The sequence below is a fragment of the Cryptomeria japonica genome, chromosome 5, assembly GCF_030272615.1.
Source record: "Cryptomeria japonica chromosome 5, Sugi_1.0, whole genome shotgun sequence".
In the NCBI taxonomy this organism is placed as follows: Eukaryota; Viridiplantae; Streptophyta; class Pinopsida; order Cupressales; family Cupressaceae; genus Cryptomeria; species Cryptomeria japonica.
The window spans coordinates 203,590,570-203,615,814 of NC_081409.1; the positions used below are offsets into that span (position 1 = coordinate 203,590,570).

Here is a 25,245-nt window from a genome sequence, read left to right on the forward strand (position 1 = left end):
CCCCCTTCTTCCTCCAGGGGTTGTTGGCTTCGATCTTTGTTGAGTTTATTTGGCATTAATTATTGGGGCTACGGTGGTTTCTCCGCTGTGTGGAGTCCCGCTGTTCTGCTTCCCTTCTGTTCCTTTCTCTATACTGTTGAAGCACTTGCTGCCTACGCTGCTCCCTCTGTATGTTCTCTCGTTCCTCTTCACGTTCCACGAGTACACGTGCCAATAACCGGGGAAGGCTACCCAAGAGATCATGTACGGCCTGGTTCATGTTGAGTTCCGCCCGTACCGTATCAGCCGAGACCGCGCTCAGTTCCGCTTCTCGCTGTAAGTACCGGTCCACAGAAACGTCCCACGCGTGAATCAGGTCTTGTGTCAACTGATCCTCCCTAGTTACTTCCGTGTTATCCTCTACGTCACTGTCTGTTACCCGGATGCTTTGGTTGAATGGATGACCCATTATGCTTCCATCCTGCCAGCCTTCCCTCCAGAGACTCCGGATTCGACTTAGGCAACGACGCCAAAATGTTAGTAGCCTAAGTTTATTAAGTTGTAGCATACAAAACACCAAGATCCAACTATAATACCAGAGCATAATAAAACACTATCATGGAACCAACAACACACAATACAGTATACCGAGATATATTCGTGTAACACAGATGTATATCATATTGATCTCCACTAGAATGTATCTCCAATTGCTACAAGCTTACATATAAAGAGTTTGCGGTTGGTTAGGCCATCAATCGTCAAACAACCAACTACCCCGTAAGTATAACTTAATACTATTGTTTTATTTTAATACATTACCAAAAAGCCTTATTTACTAATTAACCGGCTTACAAGCTTCTTTGTCGATCCTTTCTCCTTTTTTCCTTCCTATCTTGCTGGCAGTCTAAATGGTCTTCCTCTATCTTTTATATATGAAATTAAGTATGACACCAAGAACAAAGATGCTACTGCCTGTAACTTAATAATCCTTCTGATCTGATCCAATCCATGGTGATATTGCTGGATGCTTTGATTCCTTTCCTTTATATCTCTCAATGTGAGGGAGAGGGCACACCTCTTCATCATGCATGCCCTTTGGCAAGAGACACACCCTTTCACCATTAGCACCTTTTGAAAGAGTACAACTCTTCATTTTTTCTGCCCCTTGAAAGGGACATAACCTTTCATAATCAGGTCTGCACTCCTTATTTAAATCAGATTAGCACTTCTCATTTCCAAATTATTCCCCTCTCAAGTAAGGTTCTCTTCTCCCTTTTATATCTTATTGTTGAGGGAGTCACAACTCTTCCTTCCATGTCTTTTGACCATTCATTAACTTTATTAAATTTTAATTAATTATATTTAATTTTTTTTTTTTATATTTTAATTTAATTTTTAATATTAAATTTTATTATTATTATTTATTATTAAATTCCATTTCAAAGTGGGGACATTACATTCAACTTTTAATTCGTTGCATTGGATGGCTGGAAGGAAACCAGCTGCTTGGATAACTCCACTTTCAATCATTTTCTCTGAAATCCCAGTTGGCTTGCTTGTGTAGATAGGGCCTTGAAATTTCTTCACGTCAATCTTGCCCAAGTTGTTAGTGCTCCTTTCGCATCTTCCTTGATGAGAGCTTGCCTTGTGAGTCCTCCAGCTTTCGAGGCTGCCATCTACCTCCTGGAAGAATTGCCCAAGTTAGGATCTTAACATGATATTAATGTTTCAACAACTGAAAATCTTCTATTAGGTTTGCAATCTACATTTAGAGTGAAGACTTCATTTAAAATTTCAATGAATTGCTAAACTTAAATGCTGATCCTAAAATTTAATAGTGAAAAATCATACTTTGTTTCAAAGATGCTTATCAATTTGCAAATCAACTTTGATTAAAACAGGAATCAGCCAATTTAGGATTTTCCAAAATAAATGATGACAAAAAAAATCTCAATCAAAACCCCTTTTTTAAACCCTAGTTTAAGACTGAAATTACACAAAATCAAATCTGGTCCTGATGAAAAAATGATCAAAAAAATCAAAATCAGACCTGCAAGAGGATGCTGATAATAATCTACAAAACTGATGTTCAAAATTTGCTCTTTACTGATTGAAATTCTATTCCAAAATCTTCCTATCTGTGGTAACAATCTGCTCTGATTTTATTTCTCAGATTGGATTTTGTTGTGTTTTAGGTCTAATTGAGGTCTGATCTTGACGAAACTTGCTGTTGATATTGCTACATGTTTGATAATGTAACGGAATTCCTCCAAAATGTGCCCAGGTAGATGGAAGGTTTAGGATAGGATGTAGGAAATTGAAGGAGGTTAAGGGAGGGGATATGAAAGGTAGATGGAAGGTAAGAATGATAGGAAGTGAGGTAAATGTTATGAGTTGTGGGTCAGAAAATGGGGTGTAGGAAACGGATGGAAGGGTAGATGAAAAATGTAGGATGGAAGAAAGATGGAGGGTGGAAGGAGATGAAGGAGGATGAAGGGAAGATGGAGGTGGATGGACGGAAGGGAGGATAGAGAAAGTGATGAAGGATGCCGCGGCTAGGGAAGGTGTGAAGGATATGAATATGAAATGGAGGATATGGGATGGAGGGAAAGATGGAAGAACAATATGCTTCACCTTTTATTATCCAAATTTTTTTCTCACACTTAGGCAATTTTCTCATAGGACCACCACTTCAAGCTCAAGCATTCAAATTCAAATCTCTCAGACAACCGCCTCTTAACCTTGATCCGAATCACCAATCCAATTTTTCTAGAAGCTAATATGACTCACTTCATCCTAAGGAGAGACCTGGAATATCACTAAGCTGCCTAAGACTGAAACTGCAAGCAAAAAAAGGGGTATCCATCTGCGATGAGGCAATGTGTGAAATGGTCACAACACCACCCAACTAAGAAATAGATTGGTGATGACATAAATAAATAAGAGATATTAGTTTTCTACAATCCATAATAGATCTTTGTTCTGTTTCTGGATTCGATTGTGTGTGTGATGCAAAAAAGACACACACAATCAAGTCCAGAAACAACACAAAGATAAATAAATAAGTTTGGAGCAACATTTTAATTGCCTCAAGAATTAGAATTAAGATGATCTACTTGTATTATGATATAAATTCAAATTTGCAAGAAATATCTCAGAGAAATTGGTAATGCTGCTAGATAGACATTGGCTAAAGAATTCTTGAATTTAAACTATATTAGTTGAAAACCCTAGGTGGCTTCTATCCTTCTTAATGCAAATCTGTAAGCTACATTCTAGGGATTGTGCCATTGAGATAAACAAGTTAATAGCAAGAAATGAAAATATTATCGTCAAAAAACAAAAAGTTAGAGAACAAATTGCAAATCAGAAATGAGCTTGTGCTTGTAAGATCAACCTCTTTAATCAGTGTGATATGTAGGATCCTTGGAGCATGATACTTGATATTTCAATAACTAGGTATCAGCAATGCTGATAGAAGCATTACTTCCTTCATTGCAAAGATCCATGGTACAGTACAAGATATAAATCATAAAAAAAGTAGTTATATTAATATCCATAAGTGACCAAAAGTAGGACAATGGCACTTGACTGTATGCTAGAATATAATAGAAAGTTCTAAGGAGAGAATCTTTGAAAGGCCCGAAAAGGGAAGGAACAAAAACAAAAATACAGCATAGATGCTGGCCACCAACACATGTGGATACAAATAACAAAGGGACCGAGATCCCCAAAGAACATAAGTTGAGTATTTGAGAGATAAAGACAAGTCTCATTGAATAGCTTGTTTGGGCTTGAAATGGAGTCATTGGTGTCATTGTTGATCATTGTGAGGACTAATACAAGATTTGATAGTTCTCATTGGGGAGTGTCTAACGCCAATAGGACCAAGTTGGGGGGTTCTAAGAGGAAGCAAGGCACTCCCTTTAAAATCATTCCTAACATCCAAGGGTGATGTAACTCTAGTAGTCATGAAGAAGCTTGTAATATGCATCTATCCCTGTGGTTAGAGGGTGGCTAGAGAGGAGTAAATCTATGTTGTTGAGGAGTTGAGCTGTATTGTCAATTTGTCAGCAAGAAGCAAAACCATGTTGCTGAGTGGGAACATTCTAGGTCATTTGAGTAGAAGAAATAAGTTGTGCGAAATTCCATTTCATAGGTCTATTTTCATCTATGTTTGAAGTAGCACTATCTAAAGGTCATTTAGAGATATTGGTCTTTTAGATTGGCTAGAAGGAGGTGATCAATCTAGATCCCAAGAGACCCCTTGTAAGGATCTATATCAAAGGGTGACAACTTCTTGTAGATAAAGAGGCACATACTGCTGGTTTGGTTATCTAAAGAAAGAAGAGAGAATGCTGCTTAAGTGCCTATAGGGGTAGTGGTATCTCTCTTGAATTTTTGTAGTAAATGGGTATTTGAAGATAAGTTGTCTTTAGTCTCAACCTCTTGGAGGGAGCAAGCCGATAGATTTGGTCTTAACAAAAAGTATGATGATCTATCCTAACTCATAATTGGTGGGAATGAATAATTTTCAAAATACTTGGTGTTTATATCCTATTGCTAAATAACATTGCATAAATCACATAATAATGAAAGCTTCAAAATATGGAAGAATACATAGATAACTTCCTAATCAATTTTTCATAACTTCTAAAAAAAATAAGGCAACCTCCACAACAAATATTACTCACAATTGCATGGAAATTGACAATATGTACTATGTTGTTTTGGTATGTTATAACTTTAGTTTCTTAGTCCTTCAAAATGCTTTTGAAGCTATACATTCTTGTATCTTGCTCCTATCGTTATACTAATTCAGCTAAGATTCTAATCTTCTGTAATGTCCCCTTTCTAGGCGACAGGAGATGAGCAGAGGGTTGACCTATCACTCGAGTTCTCGTAGGTCAACCAGATGGTTAGGGGACTCATTCTGAGGGGTATAGAGCTTCGCAGAGGCTTTGTGAGCCATTTTGAGCATTTACATGACAATTCCTACTTTTTATGGAACTCTCCTATTTTGTAGGGAGAACTGACAGTTGATTGGATGACCACCCGGGGACCACAAAGTAGAGCAGGAGCCTCTTGAGCAGTTTCTGGAGTTTGGAGTGAGGTTCCTGTTTTTTAAGTCAAGTTCCTATTTTTTAGGAGGAACTGCCAGTTAGCCTGCAGGACTCAGGTGGCATCGATGACCACAGTGCTTTAGACAGAATTCAGATCGGAGTCCTGGATTCCATTTAATGAGTAAGATTTAAATAAATTATATTAAAGTGATATTATAATCACTTTATAATAAAATAACTTATAATAAGTTGGCCCCCCTTTTCCTAGGCATTTGAGGCATAAAAAAGGGAATACATTATAATAATAAAATATAATGCCTAAGGGGTCGATTTTTAAAGGAAGACTTGTATTTTATTAAAAATAATAAAGTGAAATCTTAGAACCCCTAAAAGATACGACCTAGGGTTTGGAGCCTTTTAAAAGGCATTTGGAGGTCATTTTTCATCATTCTTGATCATTTTTTCTTCATTGGTAAATCTGAAGCAGAGCTCTAGTTGAGAGTTGCAGCATTTGGTGACCAATCCAGCTTACAAGAAGCAATTTGGGTCATTTTTGGTGTTGTTTGTTGACTGATATTAGCAGATCAGGTTATGGTAATTATTATTAAGGTTGTGGAAGGGCAGACCAGTGATGAAAAATGATGAATTAAATTGCAAATCAGCCCAGGCAGGCTGTACAGCAAGGAATTAGCATAAAACACCACTAGGAAAGAGTGATTTCATTGTTTTAGGGTTCGAATTGAAGGGATACAGACCAGTCACAAATTGTATCAGGCAGATTGCACTATCTGTAGCAGTATTGAAGAGTTTCAGATTGGTTTTCAGCCTTACAAAGGGCCACACTTCTCAGTAGTTGCTGATGCCAGCCCTAGTGAGTCATCAGCATTGATATTTGGGAGGCAAATTCAGTTCTTTTAATGCTACAATCCCAGACTTAACCGATCTATGTGTATTGGCCTGGTACGATCTCTCATGGTCAAATTGGTTGACAACTAATAAGAAGATTTAATTCCATTTCAATTTGGTCAAATTCAGTTCATAGTTAATTGATTTTATTTTAGCTTTGTTATTGCTTTCAAATTTTCAATATATGCAAAAATCCAAAAAAATCAGAAAACTAAAAACACAAAAAAATTACAAACAGCAAAAACCAATCACCTATTTGCATACGCTGGTCAAAGACTATCATTCAAACCTAAACTCAGAATTCAGGGCAGAAATAGAGTTGGGGATCTTACATCTTCCAAAAATCAGCTTTAATTACAAAAGTATTCTTCTCACTTGTAAGAATGAGCTAGAAGATAAGTGTAAATCACCATTTAATAATTGCACCTTCGACTTATCTAGCTAAGTAAAAGACTAACTTTAATCTTTAAAGTGAAATGGAAAATAGAGTAACTCAAACCACTTGAACTTTTCCTCGCATTTTGACATTGAACCTATGTGGAAGTTCCTATCCAAGATAAAAAACTCAATAGTAAACCTCAAGTTGTGTGACCAACTATGTTGAAGATAGCTAGGATGACATAATATATCTTCCTTCACCTATAAGAAATGTTGTTTAAAAATCAAGCTTCAAGCTGAGTGGCACATGAATGGAGATCCAAGTGACTTCGCTTGACTTTTTGTAAACATTATCTTTTTTAGCTCTAGTGAAGCTATCCTTCAAAAGGAGTTGAGTAGGAGTGTCTTAAGGAATATGTAGGGGAGGTAGTCTATCAATAGAGATGTTGATAGAAAGGAGCAAGCTAGTTAAGCTAGTTTCAGAATATCGAAAATGTTGTCGTCACTTGAAACCCAATGAAGCAAACTGCTTAGAGGAATAGAGAGATAAGTATGGATGACTTTTACGACTAGAAGTTGAATCACCCATGGATCTAAGTTTGTGGATGTAGAAAATAAGCTAGAAGATAGTCTCAAGATGTAGTGGCTAGGTAGCAAACTCGGTCTTGACATTGCTTTGGGGAACATATAGCTTGCAACAAATCATGCACTGCATCATGAGAATTCAGACCCTCTTAATATGGGTTCAATTGATGAATTCCAAGTTAGGTCTCCAAATTTCAAACCCAAATAAAATTGTAGGCTTGATGATTTATCAAAAAGATCTATCCTTGGAGGGATATCTTGGAAGTAGATTTGGAAACATTGATGCTCCAAGACAGAGAAAGAGGCATGACCCTTGCAAAGATGCAATTGATAGGCAAGCTCAAAAAATGAAGGATGGACAAGAAAACTAGATTCCTGAGTATGTGTAAGTTGATGTGATCTCCAAAGATGCTCCTTTGTTGGAGAACTGGAATTTGGAAAAAATGTTTGGAAATGTTGACACTTATGACTCCATTTTTAGTAAGGCTGACCACAAGTTGGTGAAGTGCATAGAAACAAGCAAGGCATCAAGTTGCCAATGTAAGCCTTTGACAAAATGTGAGAGGAGAATGAAATCATTGTCAAAAAGTAGTATGGCTTTAACTACCTCATGTAAAATACAACCTTCATTTATATGAGAGTGTTGCCGAATAAACTCGCAATTCCTCAGTGTAAATGTTGAAGAGGGTCAATGGGAGAGGACACCCTTGTTTGATCCCATTGGTACTCTTCACGAAGTCAAAAAGACCATGAGAAGTACATAGGTGCCTAATAATTGTCTCAGAAAGCATCCAGGATTTGGTAATGAGAGAATCAAGAAATCTAACATCTCATATCCTCTAGAAAAGCAGGTGTCTCAAAATTGAGTTAAAGGCCTTGAAGTCTATAAAACAACAAAAGATTGTGAAGACTAATTACAAGCATCCATAATAATAGCTTGGAGTGTCAATATGTGGCCAATGGTCTGATAATCTCTCTTCAAGTGCTTAGAAAATTGCATGTCTAACATAGTGGCATAATTTTTGGCAAATGGATCCCAAATAATGATGGTTTGTAGTTGCCAAGGTAGAAGAGACCTCCATATTTATGAATATGATGAGCTATGTGTTGGGACTGAGACTAAGGGAAGTTTAAACCACCTTGTTGGAAAGTTTTGCCAAAGGGAAGGTAAGATGACAGTTGACCCACACCGCATAGAATGAATTCAGCTTGGGGGTCTTCACAATCTGCTGCATTGCTGGTACATAACTTCAAAATAGCTGTCTTTATGGTATATGTGGAGACAATGGTAGATGATGGCAATGGGTTAGGGACCATGACATTAGTTTGGTCATCCACAATGTAAAGATAGGCTAGCATAGGAAATCCACACACTAGGGCTGATTTTAGAAGCTATAGTTTTTCTTGGTAGAAGAGTGTGAGGGAAGGTCTTGAGGGAATGATGAAGATCTGCAAGGAGTGCAATTCATTGAGAAGCAAGAAAATGCCGGAGATTACAATGGTACTCCCAATAGATGGAGGGTATGGAGATAGACAATATGCAACAACAATATCCAAACCCTTATATTAAAGTACAGTGAATCTTAAATGGAGATGAAGGCTTGAAGATAATACGATTACAATATGAGGAGTTGGTGCTTATACTTTTTTCCCAGTCATCCCTAAGCCAGTGTGCCAAGTCAACTATATGATCTGTTGCTTTGTAACTATAACAAACAAAGCCACTCCACAAGAGTCCTCTGTTGCCATCTTTTATCATGGGGAGATTGCTAAGATAAAAAATGCTTGAGGTCAAACTATTGTTTGAATGATGTCAATTTTCAGAAATCTATTGTTAGCTATAGGGTTTTTTAATTTTTAGTACATTAAACATATGCTGGATAACAATTTCAGGTAAATTAAAATTGATTCCACCATCCTTCATGATATTACCATTTAAAATGGTCATCATCCCTATTTGTTGTTAGTCTTAATTATCATGGTTACCATCTTGTAGAGGGCTGTTGTCTTATAATCTGTCACTGTAAGCTCTTAATCATCGGTAGCACCATCCATTGTGGGGTTTCTGGTATATAACTTTGCCAGCATCCCTTATCCTGCTTCTTGTCTGCCAGCATCCTTTTTCCATTGTTGGCTTTTTCTGTTTTTGCCACAATTCTTGATGGAAGTGCTGACTTATTCCGATTTTGCTGTTGAAACTGGGAGCTTAGAGCAACAGTAATTATCTTTTATGGTAGTCCATCATACCTTGAAAATGCAACCATCATCAATTGCACCTTAAATGTATGTTGGACTCTGGTGAGTTGGTCAACTACCACTATGTGCTTGGTCAACACTTTATATTGTAAACACTGCTGCTAGTATGTACCTCACAAGGAGTTGGCCAAATAATTAAATTAGCCGTGGATAAGATTAATTTTTATGCCGCTTCAGTATTCATCCTTACTATTATCATTATTACTCATCCTTCAATATTTAATACTCATGCATTTTAACTTTTGGAAGAAAGTCATCACTGCAGTAGGAAATCAATGCTAAAGCAGAAGCCAATGTGATATTAGAAATCTCTTCACAATAAATAGCCTAACCCCATTCTCAACAATTGGTCAAGGCACATTGCAGATATGTGGTTTGTTGTGGAGGCTCTTAGAGAGCTAGTAGTTCTCTTGCTTGTTGTTTTTTTTGTTTAAATTGTTTTGTGGGCAAGCTTTTTCAAAGCCTTTGCTCAACTGATTAATTGCCACATCATTGCAGTTATTCTTCTTGAGGGTATTAAAGAAAAAATATTATAACCTTGAGATCCTTAAAAGCAGAGAATGCAGAGTACGATAAAAGACATGTGAGTAAATTACATTAAAAGGTACAAAAGTTTAAGGAAGGTGAAAGTAATATTATTTATAATCTAATCTGTTGAATTTTGAACCAAGTGCATGAGGAAGAATCGTGTAGACAGTCTGTGTGAATTAAAGATCATCACAAATGATTGATCGTGTGGTGTACCCATTTAAATTATGCATGCATCTGCACTAATTTTTGATGGATGTTATGAATTCATAATTGAATATTAATGTAATAAAGTGTGTTCTAAGCTATAAACTAGAAAGTGGATTCTGCAAATATGCAGCATTGATAGTGTATACAGAGAGAGCAGTTTTTAACTCTATTGTTGCTGAATCACATGATGTAGTGTATTATTCAGCTGAATGCTGATAAAGATTCAGGTAGGATATATGCAACTTACTGCATGATATTTGTTTAGTATCAATAAACAATTCCATTACTTAGGTCCAAGAATGTTGATAAAGATTAAGGTAGGATAATTTGTATAATATGATTACTACAAAAACTGAATTTATATCTCAGATGAAGTACGTTAAGAAAGACAATGCATGGTCCTGAAACCAGCTACTGTAAACATTGAAGACACAAATATATACATTTTTTATATTTATGTACGTGTGTGTATATTTATATAGTGTTCAAAACCTGCATTGCAATGTGGTGATGCTGACAAAGACCACTATCATAATGAAGATGAGAACTGAAGAGTAAAGCTGACAGTAGAAACCTGTGAAAAATAGTTGAATGATCTTAAATAATCGGATAAATTAATTACGAATATACAACTGTATATAAAGGAATTAAAAAACGGTGTTCTAAAAAGAATGAATTGTTAGTCTAAAACTTCAACACGAAGCTAAAACGCTTAAAACACTAAATAAAGCTGAAAAGCTAAACACTAAAAAACAAACTATGAGTTCTTATAAAAGAAGCAATACTTGCACTTAAAAGACTAAATGAACTAAAAAGCTAAATAAGTCGACAACGAAGATGACGAACTAAAAAGCTAAATGACTAACTAAATGACCATTAATAGAACCACTAAAAAGGTATTTGACTAAAAGAATTAGTTATTCTAATACCCTCCCTTAATGGTCATTGTATCAACTAAGTACCCAACAAAAGACACTACAAGTCTTTTGATCACAAACGCAAGAACACTCTGCTACTGCAGAGACCCTCCTAGGATCTGCAAAGTGTTTATGACTAAGAATAGCTGATTCCATCCGACTAATGTAACCCTCACATGCAAATTATAGAACTGTCACATGCGAATTACAAAAGTCTGAAATCACAATTTTGAGGAAAAATCGGCAAACCGTTAAAGAGCAACATGCACGATTTTGACAAAAACTGCAAAAACTAGAAGAGTATTGAGCACTGTTTTCTCCAGCAACTCCAAAACAGATTGCAAGATACCATGGTTGCAAGTGTTCGCCATAGCAACTCTAGGTGCAACCCAAATCAGACTGCAACAAACACGATTTTTGAGGAAAAAACCGTTAAACCCTGAAAATTGGATTTACAAATCATCAGTTTTGTGGAAAAAATTGGTAAAATCCAGATAACCCAAAAATCCTACGTGAACATCGCGAATTATAGATGATGATTTTTAAGGAAAAAGTATAAACACTGCAAACAATTTTTGAGGAAAAAATTGTGTAAACCCTAAAACGTTGCTCGCCAAAACACCAGACATCACGCGACAAAGCTTTGATTTTCGAGGAAAAAATCAAGCAAAACCCTCCCATGATATTTTGTGGAGAAATGTAATGTCCCCACTTTGAAATAGAATTTAATAATAAATGATAATAATAAAATTAAAACATTAAAATTAAAATTAAAATATAAAATAATATAATTAAATATGATTAATTAAAAATTAATTAAGTTAATGAAAAGTCAAAAGACATGAAAGGAAAAGTTGTGACTCCCTCAACAATGAGATATAAAAGGGAGAAGAGAACCTCATTTGAGAGGGGGAATAATTTGGAAATGAGAAGTGCAGATCTGATTTAAATTAAAAAGGGAACATTTGATTATGAAAGGCTGTATCGCTTTCAAAGGGTAGAAATAATGAAGAGTTGCACTCTTTCCAAAGGGCATACATGATGAAGAGGTGTGACCTCTCCCTCAAATTGAGAGATATAAAGGGGAAGAAATCGCTGAGGAAAAATCACGTCTGGACTTCAGTCTGAATATATGCTGCTCTAATCACTAGCCATTGGTTGACATCCACTGCATACGATTTCCTTAGGCTGGGAATACGCGTCTAGGATCAGTTTACAAGAATTCTGCTGTGATCCTGCCAAGGTACACATAATTTACACATAAATATATATTTAATGCAAGTCATCCATAATACAACAAAATACAACATCAGTAATTTAATTCATGATTACTAGAATAAACTGTAAAGGGGATGCCAAATATATCAGTGTTTTAATAAAATCGCAATAATTCAATAATTAATTTCTTTTCTGTAACACATGTATGAATCCAGAACTATTTATTCTTTATCATACAAACTCTTATCCGTAACTAGCAAATGAACTAGTTAGAACAATTAAACAAGACATAAACAAATTGTTAATCCTTAATATGAATGTAGTCGGAAGGTTGTATGAATAAATAGGGGAAGGCCTGTGTAAAACCATCAGGTGTCTATCTTGGGTAGAGATCAGTGACCCATGTAAGACCTTGAGGGTGTTGTCCCAAAATTAGGCCTGGGCTTGGATCCAAAAACCCTGAGGGAGTCATCACGCTGATGTATCAAAGCATCCTATTCAAGATCATAATCCTTTCCAAACTTAGATTGGTAGTAAGGTTTTCAAGTTGAACTCCATCGTGATGTTAATTTCTATTTCTATTTCTATTTGCTTTGAGAATGTTGGAATTATGATGTCTTAAATGGTTAAACTTACTTGGGGACATTACAAGAAAAATTAGAAAACCCAAAGATACTTTGATTTGATTTTTGAGGAAAAAATCAAGCAAAACCCTCCCATGTTATTTTGTGGAGAAAAAACAGAAAACCCAAAGATAAATTTTTTTAGGAAAAAAATTTACAAAAACCTAGAATAATTTAAGGTAAAATTATTAAAAACCACAACTAAATTTTTTTTAAGGGAAAAAATTTAAAAACCCAAAACATGCAAACAAAAATCCGAAACGAAGGTAGTCGCGTGGCAAAAGAACATAAAACCCTCGCTTGTAGAAAATCAGCATAAAATCTCGAGCTAACCACGACAAAAATTCGTCGTCGCGTGTGAGCAAAGAAAAAGGCTTAAAACAGAAACCCAGATCACGAAAATGGGAAAGGCAAGGAAAAAAACCCGCCACAAAATGTGCCACCGCGTTGCGTGAAAAGCTCGGACTCAGAAAAACGTGACGAACATTGTTGCCGAAATTTGTAGTTGTGGTGCCCAAAAAATTGCCATGCAAAATCGTGATAACCAAAAAATACCTTCCCTGCCACCGTGAAAGCAAAAACACACAAGAGGCAAATAAAATCGTGAAAAAAAGACGAGAGGTCGCCAAAAATGACATCGGAGCTGGAAACTGTGACAAACAAATCAAGCTGAGAAAAAAAACTGCCGTTGTCGCTGGAAAAATTGTAGAATAGGTGTGAAAAAAAATCGCCCAAGTCGCCAGAAAAATCACACAAAAATCCGCCTAGCACAAAAAAATTCGCCCACGATAGAATCTAACCAAAACCCTAGCTCACAATTTTCTTTCCAATTCGGATTTTTTCAAAAAAAATATCTTAAAATTTTTTCTAGAAATAATATCCAGGTAAAGAGGCCACAAATTTTTTATTAAAAAATTTGCCAAACTTTGAAAAAGCCCTTCGACCCGCTCTGATACCATGAAAAATAATTGAATGATTTTAAATAATCGGATAAATTAATTATGAATATACAACCGTATATAAAGGAATTACAAGACGGTGTTTTAAAAAGAACAAACCGTTAATCTAAAGCTTCAACATGAAGCTAAAACGCATAAAATGCTAAATAAAGCTAAAAAGCTAAACACTAAAAATCAAACTATGCGATCTTATAAAAGAAGCAAAAGTTGCACTTAAAAGACCAAATGAACTAAAATGCTAAATAAGTCGACAACTAAGATGATGAACTAAAAAACTAAATGACCATTAATAGAACCACTAAAAAGGTAATTGACTAAAAGAATAATTATTCTAATAACCTGAATGAATGTGAGAGCATAACAAATGTCACTTAAGAATTCAAGATAAATGTACAAATAAAATTGCAAAATAAATTTGAAGATGGGCAGACAGTGCTCGTATCCAACGAGTTGCAACTGTGTCTGTCGACAAGGCAAGGAAATCATGCTACACATAAATAGTGTCAGCAATTTGCATTATAACTAATGACACGAAGTTGCTTTTCATGTATTTGCTCTAATTTTTTAAAACAAAGAGCAGCAGAGGGAATTGCACATCGTTACACTGACTGGTGGGTGATTGAAATGGTAATGTCCTTAGAATTTTAAATAGTTGTTGGTTATGGCGAGGAAAAGCTGTGAGAAGGAACATGTCTAAAACAGAAAAAGGTGATATTTCAGAAGTGTACAAAGTGATCATTTGAAAGTTGATTCTGATAAGAAGCCTTTTATACTAAAAAATTCAGACCTTTCATAATAAATACAAGGCTGATATTATTGTGTAGCTGAAAGCTACAAACCTATATGATGTCTATCATGTGGTTAAAGTTTAAAGTGTCAATGATAAGATCATCTACCCTTTTATGTTTGGGTGGTATTTCATTTCTTGATTCTGGTCTCAGGTGTGTCAAATAATCTGAATACATACTATACTGGTTCCTTTTCTAGTGGAGGCCTTCTGTGACAGTTTCAAAGTAAATGGTGTTATGAAAGTTAGTTCTTGTTCAGGGTACTATTAAAGATGTTTGTATTCTTCTCACTTAGCTGTAAGTTCTAATTGGTGTGTATTGACTATTTTTGATTGTGCTTTTCTTACCTTAAATGATCTGGTTTAAAATGGATTATGTTTTCCATTTTTTAATTTTTCTTTTAATGTGCATTTACAGGTGTTGCACGTGTTTACTTCGGTGCTGACCACATAACAGTAACTAAATTAGAGGAGGCCTCATGGGATGTTTTAAAACCTGAAATCTTTGCAGCAATCATGGATTTTTATTCATCAGGGCAACCTTTGTTTTTTGACTCAAATGTGGGAGCTTCCAAGGATACTACCATTACAGAGGTAATTCCTATAATAACATGTGATTCTTCCATTAAGAATAAATGTAATAAACTTATCATTTTGTTAGCAAAATGAATCGACTGAATATATAAAGAAGCATCCTAGTTGTCTAATATGAACCTAAATCAATTAAAGGTTTGGCTGGGCAGAAAACATTAAGCAATTGGACCAAGCAATTATGCAAGACATGTTTCGCTTTTTACTCTGAAGTTCTGAATAGTTTCTTAGAATTCAATAAATTCCAGGGTAAAAGAATTATGTGTTTTGTAACTAGCAAATCTTCAAGCATCAAGTGGTTGTTCAGGAGCTTATGCAACTGCTGTGTAGAGCATTTGATGGGAACAGTACCAATACATCAGAACCAGATTTTTTCAATGCCTCTCACGTGCTATAAAATTTAAATGTTTGACCTATAATTTAAAAACTCGTGAATTGGAATATCCAAATTTTACTCAGACTTGGTGATTTGCAATATCTTGGCAAAAATATATTTACAAAATAATTGTTAAAAACTACATAAAACTGAATTTAGAGAGCTGATAAGTAGTCTTTCATTGATTCACAGATAAAAAATGAAGTTTAGTACACATCATTGATCATAGTGTTATGTGATAGAAATTTCAATTCCATATTAATATTTTACAGTCTTTTTCTCTGAGTAAAACTTTAAATGTCTGTGTTGGTGTTCTTGAAGTGAATGGCAATGATTCAACTTGTTGCACAAAGCTGCATCCAGCAAAGCTCCAACTGGTGCCTCGGCCTCACCTTCTGCCTCATTTTATGCTGCTACACCTGTCACCAGTTTTTGTGCTTCTCTCTTGATATCAGTGTTCTCAGCTGTGGAAAAGAGAGGATCCACATCATTAGTAATCCAATTTGATTTTCAATCCATGTTATCAAGGTCAATGCCATCATGTATGGCCCTTCTGTCCACCTTTCTGATACATAGGAGATTGTACTGTACAAAAACAAGGTCATTTAGACACTTTTTAATTCAACTTGTTGCGCTTCTTGGAGTGAATGACCTCAAATGTGCTCCTATTGAGCTCACATGTATAAATGCTACAGGGTTGGAACAAAATATGGATGGTGAGGTTTTTTTGCACCATAATCTTCCCACTACAAATCTAGAAGGACAAAATTTATAACTTGGTGAAAAATAAACTAAAATTTTAACTTATTAAAGATAAAACTAAATTTTTTACTTATAAAAAATAAGACTTAGTTTACGATGAACATTGAATATATATTTTTCACTGGATGCAAAGTCGATCTTCTTTAAATGCGTAGAGGTGAAGGAAACAACCTCCCTTCTGCAGCCTTGTAGGCCCTTCCATGAACTCCTCATCTGCCCTGAAGCCCTAAGAGAAGAAAAACTTCGGGTTCAAGTAGTAGCTAGTTGGATAAAATGTCCTATCAATTGTAGATGGAGAAAATGGATTGAATACAAGATTCAATCTTCCAACATCCAACAATGAAGTTTTTCCTGCAAAACACACACATGGCAAATTGAAATCTAAACTAGAAACACACATGCATGCTATCAAATTCTACTCCATTGCACTCCTATTCCTCAAGGTTTCACATTTAATATATTTGCTCTCAGAAGCACTTATGCAAAAAGCTATGAGGAAATGGAGATTTGAGAATGCAAAGATAGTGGATAAGATGTCAAGATAATGGGATGCAAGCTGACATAAGTTTTGCGCATAAAGATGAGATACTCAAATAAGAGAGGGGGCCTTGTTTAAATAGATTTTCTCTGGGTGAGTTCATGTTGTGGGATGAATATGGGATAATGCAAGATGAGTGGTATAGGGAAGATGAGTGGTAAATGGGAAATGGTAAGTGGTAGGAGGGGATGTTAAAGGGTTTTACTAAATAAATAGAGAAATGTATATAAGGTGAATGCATGAAGGCATATAAATGAATATGATATAATGTTTTATTTAATAAATTTAATAGATAAATGATGATATATTAATAATAATATAATGAAAGATGGAAATTATGAATAATGAATTATGGAGAAATAATAGTGTAATAATAAGACTTCGCCCGATGTTCAGAGAAATTTGAAATTAAATGAGGACAAATTAATGGAAATTTTTATGTGTCTACATTTTGCCCCTCTTTGAGACAATGCAACCTGTTGCGTTGTTTCAAAGAAAATGATCAACTGATATATGCCCCAGAGATGTCCTGGTAAGGATGATGATTGATTGGTTATGCCCCCTCGAGAGATTGATCGAATAGATTGATGGAGATTGGTCTCTCGATAGATCGCGGGAGAGAAGATTGGATGATTGATATTGCACAAGTGATTAGGTTGAGATGTATATTTGATGGAAATGCCAGTTGATGAGGCGTAACTGAACAATTGATGGAAATGAACAGTATAGCCAGGTTGATAAGCTGATTAAGTTGGTTAAGCTGATAGGGATTGATGCGAGCACAAGATAAGGTAATCTAATGATTGATTGATTGACTCTGAGGGCATTGAGATTGCAAAAAGCAAGTTGGTTGATAAAGAGAGTAAAGATTCAAAGATATTGCATCAGTTGGATAAAGTGTTTGATCGATCTCACTGCGATAAGAAGATGATGAAAGAAATGATGAATAAGATAGATGAAAAGGAGGATGAGAAGAGAAAAGTGATGGGAAAAAAGAATGAGTGATGAGAAAGAAGATATGAAAGTGATGAGAATGCTTGTGCTTTTTTAAGTGCTTGTATCATCATTGAGCTTATTATAGCAAAAGGCAAAAAATCATTTGGATATGAATTAGACCCAAATGAATCAGTCACTCCAATTGCGAGAAGGAAAACATATCAAACAGTAAAGGAATGCCTTAGTGTGTATCAGACCAATATGTCCTTGATGATCTTAAGCGATCATGTCCTAGGACGTGTCATCATATTCCTAAGGAACATCCCACAAGAAGCAAACAAGTGAACATTCCCCATCCTCGCCTTTCTAGTCAAAGACATCCTGGAGATAAAATCTCTAGTCATAGACATCCCGGAAAAGCTAAAAGATATGTCACCCCAAAAAAAAAATTAGAAACAATCAAAACAAAATAAGCAAACAAGCAAGCAATATGTTTCATGCCTAATGATTTTTGTTCACAGTTAATGTGTTTGGTTTTAATAAGTCGATCAGATGTTGTTATGTTTGCTCAATCATAATCTCGTCAGGTCATGAATTCATTGAAGTGCAAAGCTGCATGCTTGTCTTAAGTGTTTGTGTCTTCGCAATGTTTATTACATGTTTTTGGATTTTTTTGATTTTTAGGGATTTTTTTTAGGACTTTTTATGATTTTTAGGGTTTTTCCGGACATTTTATGATTTTTATGATTTTTCCAGGACATTTTATGATTTTTAGGGTTTTTTCAGGACATTTTATGATTTTTATGATTTTTTTCAAATCTTTTTATGATTTTTAAGATTTTTTCAGGGCATTTTATGATTTTTAAGATTTTTTTAAGGACATTTTATGATTTTAAAGATTTTTCAGGACTTTTTATGATTTTTAAGATTTTTTTCAGGACATTTCATGATTTTTAAGATTTTTTTCAGGGCATTTTATGATTATTAAGATTTTTTTCAGGACACTTCATGATTTTTAGGATTTTTTTCAGGACATTTTATGATTTTAAAGATTTTTTCAAGACATTTTATGATTTTTAAGATTTTTTTTCAAATGTTTGCCCCTAGTGTCTAGCAAGGTATAAGGGATTTTGAGCGAGTGAATGAATGAATGGGATAGAAATGGATAAGTGAATGATGGAGGAAGCTTATGCAATTTTCAAGGACTGTACCACAATAGGATAACATGTTTAATCCAAGCACAGGGACCATATATAGCAATGTAAAGCTAGGATAGGTGTAACGAATGTCATGTGATCCAAAAGAATGGACATGTCGAGGTTTTTTTGCATTTTATGTCCTTAATTTTCATCAAGAGCAAGGGATAGATTTGGATAGAGGCAAATACGATAAGCAAGATCAAAAGGGGGTAATGATGGATGTAAGCAAGCAATGGACAAAAAAATGGATAGGAGCTTAAGGGTGTGGATCAAGTGCAATAGATAGGACACACAAAAGCTCGTAAAGATCCTTAACCTTGTCAAGATCAGATGTGGAAAAAGGGATATGGATGCATATAGTGTGAATGAGGGATAGTAGATGGATGCACACGGATGGAACTTTCCCCCAGTGAATTGTGCAAGAGGACAATGAATTACGCATGATGCATGTTTTCCAGGTTTTCATCATGGTACTTGCCCAAGGCGCTTGTTTGCCAGGTTTTCACCAGTGGACGTTTTTTTTTCTCTTTACTTTTTTTGATTTTTCACTTTTTTTCTTTTTTTTTCTTTTCTTTTTTTTTGTTCATTTTGTTTTTTCTTTTCTTTTAACCTTTTTTTCTCATTTTGACTTCTTTCTTTCATTTTTTTTTTGACTTTTTGAACTTTTGGAAGATGATGTATACTTGATAGGAGATATGACCCAGAAATCAAGTTGTTCTTAATACCCCTGAAAGATGTTCTATAACAATCCATGGCTATTGAAGGTATGCTCAAAGATGTCGATAGGGTGATGGTAAAGGGAGATGAAATGGATGATAAGACGAAAAGGTTATAAGGATTTATGCAAAGGATTGGATAAAAGGGATGGAAAGATAAAACATAGGTGTTGGATAATGGATGGGATGTTGGAAGAATTGTGCATGGCTGGATGGAAATGCTGGCAAGATCAACATCGGCACACATGTTGAGGGGTGGTGGACTAGTGGAGGAATAGTGGATTTCAAAGTTTGTGATTTTGATGGAAAGGCTGATGTGGATTTTAGGGCACAAGGAGCCAAAATGGATGAACGAGGTGAAATAGGTTTTAGGATAGTGGATGTGGGAGAAGTTGGGGTAGCAAACTTGAATGCCAATTTTGATTTTTCTTTAGTGTGGAAATCTTGTACGAGTGACTTGGGAATCCACATGGTTCTTCGTTTTTCATTTTTTTGTGATATTTTAGGATGCATTGCCTCGATGTAAGACTTGGGAAGCCATAGACATTTTGACTTTTCTACTTTCTTTGTGGGCCTTTGTGGTCTTTTGGAAATTTCTTTCTTTTGTAGTTCCTTGGAATGCATTGCTTCTACAAGCACCTGGGGAACCCATAAGGTTTTTGAAATTTCTTTCTTTTTCTCAATGGGCCTTTGTGGCCTTTTGTATATCTCTTTTTCTTTTTGGATCACATTTTGCTTTGTTTTTACATGTCGATTAGATGGGACATGTTATTTTGAAAAAAGGGGTAAAAACTTTATTGAAAATCAGACACAAAAATTACAAGGAGGACCAGAGCCCCAAGGCCCCAAAAAAGAGCCACAGGCCCAGTCCAAGATCAATTAACATCATAACTATCCATGTCCTCAGCAAAAATCTTCTGCAAGACTTGACAGTAATCCGGGGAGAGGTGCTTCCAACCTTCAATTTTCCAATCACTGTCATGTTCCGAAGCCCACTTAGCCAAACAATCAGTTGCTCTATTCCATTCACGAGGAATGTGTATGAAAGACACCTGCTCCATTAAAGAACTAATTTGAAGAATCTAATGAACAATCCTTGCCAGCTGCCAATGAATCCCACTCACCTTTTGCTTTGTCAACAAATTAACAATAATTTGTGAATCCGATTCACAGATAACCTTCCTTCAACCCAACTCCCAAGCCCGCTCCAGGGCATAGAGAATAGCAAGTCCCTCCATAAAATTATTAGATTGCCTCCCTTTATGCACCGAAAAGAAGAAAACCACCTCTCCCACACAATTCCTACCAACACCACCAACCCTTGCAGGGCCTGGTTTACCCCTGGAGGAGCCATCAATGTTAATCTTGATAAACTCATCCTGAGGGGGTCTCCACTTTCCCACCCTTTGGACCTTCTTCATATCACATCTACCTCTTCTGACACAAGCGGAGGCGGGAGACAACTCCTGCCAGCCAAACCTACTCACAATATCCTCCTCATCTCTATCCAAAGGAAAATTCACCTCACATTTAGCTTCCACTGTCTCCCGAATCATAACCATGATTCTATTCCACACTTGCTGCACTAACAGTCTGGCCTCATGAAAGATCCTTCTGTTCCTCTCAAGCCAGATCTGCCAGAGTATGAAAATGGGCCCAATATACCAGACAGTCTGAAGGAAGGAGGACAAGATAGGAGGTCTGCCCAAACTGCTCCAAAACTCCACCAGAGAATCTGCGTGAACACAAGGACACTTACACCCCCCCCACCAGTAATGCTAAATAAGCATAGAGAAGGGGCATCTGAAGAACAGATGTGAGGAATCTTCCTCCCCATTACCACACAAAGCACAAATAGAAGGCCCCAAGAATCCCTGCTTGCGAATATTATCCCAAGTTAGGCATCTATACAAGGCCAGAGTCCAAGCGAAGTAGTTGCACTTCGGCCAAGAAAAATTATTCCAAACCTGTTTCCACCAGTGCACCTCTCTTCCCTCCAATCTTCGGTTCAACAGTTCTCGGTATCCACTAGCTACAGTAAAGACGCCCTTAGGATTTAGAGACCAGGCAGGTCCATCCCTACCCTTGAGGGCACTACAGTGTCTACTCGCCAGAATGCCATGCAACTCAACACACTCTTCCTCCATCCCAGCAATCAGCCACTCATTAGGAGCCTTCCACCGCTCCAACTCTAGCCGCCCACACCTATAAACAGCCTTGAAGTCATTCACCCTTGACCACCCTGCCTCCAAACACCTCTGGCTAAGGTTCCCAAGATTAGGAAACTGATCAAGGATGGGGGGGTAACCATCCCAAGAGTCGTTCCAGAAAAGGACCTCTTCCCCCCTCCTACAGATCCAAAAGAGTCCTTCCTTAATGAGAGAAGCCCCCTTCTTGAGAGTATACCAAATCGTTGAGCCTTTTTCCTCAAGCGGATATCTTGGAACCTCTTGCACTGGGATCCTTTGCATATATTTGTAGGCCAAAATCTTAGCCCAGCCTCAATCCTGCTCGACACACCACCTCCAGTACAATTTAGCCGCCAGAGCCTCCCCGAATAAAATAGCCTGCCGTAAACCAAGCCCCCCCGACTACTTCGGGCTACACACCAAGTCCCAATTGACAAGACTCCATTTGGAAGACGATAGATTGCTTGCCCATAAGAATTGCCTTGCCAAAGAGTCCAAACCCTTCAAGAACCACTTAGGAGCCACTTGAAGCATACATCGATAAATCGGAAGAGCCTGAACCACCAACTGAATCAGTTGAATCCTCCCAGCAAATGATAACCATCTGTGAGTCCAGTGTTCAACCTTCGAGTGAAATTTATCCAAGATACCCTGCCATGACTCCTGAGGAGGGTTACCAGGAGAAATAGGAATACCCAAATAAGTCAAGGGCAAATAGCCAACTTGGAATCTCAAGATAAGAGCAATCCTCCTTTGAATAGTTACAGGAGTGTTGAAGAAAAGGATAGAAGATTTATCCTCATTGATCAACTGGCCCGAGGCCACCAGATAAACATCCAAAACCTTACACAGATTAGTAGCTTCTCTGATCCCAGCAAGTCCCATCAAGGCCGTGTCATCAACAAACTGCAAATGAGACTGCGACTGCGAGTCATTACCCCAGCTCCAACCCTGAATACTACCCAGACCCACATTATGCTTGATCAGCCTCCCCAGGCCCTCAACCAAGAGAATGAATAAGGGGAAAGGGGATCCCCCTGGCAGAGACCCCTAGATGCACCAAGCAGCTCAGTATGATCACCATTGATTAGCACTGAGAAAGAGTTGGACGTAACACAACTCATGACCCATTGGATCCATTCCTCAGCAAAGCCAAAAGCCCTGAGGATCTTCTGGAGGAAGGACCAACGAACTCTATCGTAAGCCTTAACCATGTCCAACTTGATAAACATAGCTTTTTCCTTGGAGGTTGCCATAGAATGAATGGTCTCCGTAGCAATGACCACACCATCCAGAATTTGATGCCCTTCCACAAACCCACTCTGCTCTTCAGAGATAACATCCCCCAGACACTTCAACCTCTCCGCTATCAGCTTAGAGATGATCTTATAAATCACATTGCAGAGAGATATAGGGCGGAACTGGCCTAACCTGTTAGCCCCATCACACTTAGGGATTAGTGCAATGAAAGTCGCATTCAAAGCCCAAAGCATCTGTTTATTCCTCTGAGACTCTTGGACTACTTCTAGTAAGTCCAGTTTGATGATATCCCAGAACTCTTGAAAGAATTCAACCGGGAACCCATCCGGTCCAGTAGCTTTTCCTTTCCTCATGTGAAAAACAATCCTCTCGAGTTCTTCCAGCAAAATAGGGCCCATAAGCTGCTCATTCATCTCCCCAGTAACAAGAGGAGGAATGTAAGCGAGAACCTGGTTCTCCTCCACCAATTCCCCCTGAGAATCCTCACTGAAGAGGGATCGGAAATACTGTAAAGCCTCCCTAGATATCTCTTGCAAGGATAATAACACCTTACCTCTATCATTGACCAGAGTAGGAATGGAATTTCCATGTCTTCTAGCTTTCATAGAGTTGAAAAAGAAAGCAGTGTTCTTATCGCCCGCTTGAAGCCAATAAATACGGGCTCTCTGTTTCCAGTAAATTTCTTCCCTAAGCTCCCATTCCTCTAAAGCCTTGACAGCCTTGTCCTCCTCCCTAAGCAAGGCTTCAGACAAACCATGCTCTCTGATTTCACTAGTGATGCCATTTAACACTGTTTGGGCAGCTTTCTTAGTGTGAAAAATGTTCCCGAAACCTTGCCGATTCCATTGTTTAAGCTGAAACTTAACAAACTGCAGCTGCTTGGCAAAAGTGTACATAGCTGTGCCAAAGGCCGGCATCCCCTTCCTCCACCATTGCTCAACAAGAGCCTGCAAAGCAGGATCTCGAAGCCACATAAGTTGGAATTTGAAGGAAGAAGAGCGAGCAACCCGGGCAGAAGAAGAAACCAACTTGATAGGCCAGTGTTCTGACCCTCTCTAGTCAAGAATCTCAGAACTTGTGGACCACCCCCCACCAACCCAAAAACTGGAAACCAGAAAATGATCCAGCCTCTCTGCAATCCAATACTCCCCCACTCTCCTATTGTTCCAAGTGAACAAACCATTACCAGGCTTAATGTCAACAAGATGCAGTGAAGATATACTATCCCGAAAAAGGAAAGAAGAAGGTTCCACTTGCATGACACCCCCCTTCTTCTCACTTAGCTCAAGGATGACATTGAAATTTCCCGCCATAATCCAAGGATGAAAAGGGACCAGCCTTCGCATACAAGAAATATGAGACCATAAGTTCTGCTTGCCCTGAAGATCGGTGGGGACATAAATATTAGTAAACAAGATAAGATCCCCGGTCTCAAGACTAGAGGCAACCCCGAATAATGAAGATCTGGAAGCCACCCACCAGACAGGGCGAATCCTTAAAGGGTTCCAAAGTTAAGCCACCCCTCCAGAGGAACCAACTGCCCCAATACACTGACACTCGCCTCGCCCCCAGAGCTTCGACACTAGACCCATCATACTCTCCACCGAGAGTTTAGTTTCTTGCAAGAACAGGACATCAGGTGAATGATTCCTAATCAATTCGCGAACAACTTTTTGTCTAGGGCCGTTATTCAAGCCCCTCACATTCCATGAAAGCACAATCATTTAGGAGGATTGGAAAAGTGAGAATCCAGAGTCTTTATTGACCCTGACTCAACCAAATTCTCTCCCATCAATTTGATTTTATCCAAATCCTTCTTTTTGCCAACCTTTGAGTTCTTCTTCGTAGCACTTTTCTTAATATCTTTTTGATGCTGCCCCAGGTGAACGGAGGACTTATTACTTTTAGCCCCAGCCGGTTCCAATTTCAGAGCTATCGGAGAACCCTCCCCCCAAACCAAATTCACCTCCGAACCAGGAGTGAGTCCCAACTGGACCCCTACTATCTGATCCATCTCCATTTGTTGGCTTCCAACCACTTGCAGGGCCTGGGTAAAGTCCTCAATAACTCTTTCCGGACCCCCCCCTGAAGCACCTTGATCCAAAGGGGTTAACCCCGGATTCACTTCCTGTTGGTTAAGGTCATCCAAGGCCTCAAATCTGTTAAAGGTATCCTCCTCCTGTCTCTCTTGTAATGACCTCTTTTGTCCTCGATTCTTGTTCCTTGTCTTAACTAAGACAAAACCATCAGCACCGACTACCTCGAC

At 37.5% G+C, this 25,245-nt stretch overlaps 1 protein-coding gene across 4 annotated transcripts in view; it reads left to right on the forward strand.

The window, feature by feature from the left end:
- The window catches only part of LOC131051143 (nifU-like protein 4, mitochondrial), a 135,939-nt gene that overhangs the window by 54,508 nt on the left and 56,186 nt on the right, over window positions 1-25,245 (forward strand). For all 4 annotated transcript variants that reach the window (XM_057985526.1, XM_057985525.2, XM_057985523.2 and 1 more), the window contains exon 3: window positions 14,831-15,006. In XM_057985526.1, the coding sequence (XP_057841509.1) occupies window positions 14,831-15,006 (176 nt within the window). The remainder of the gene's footprint in view (window positions 1-14,830; window positions 15,007-25,245) is intronic.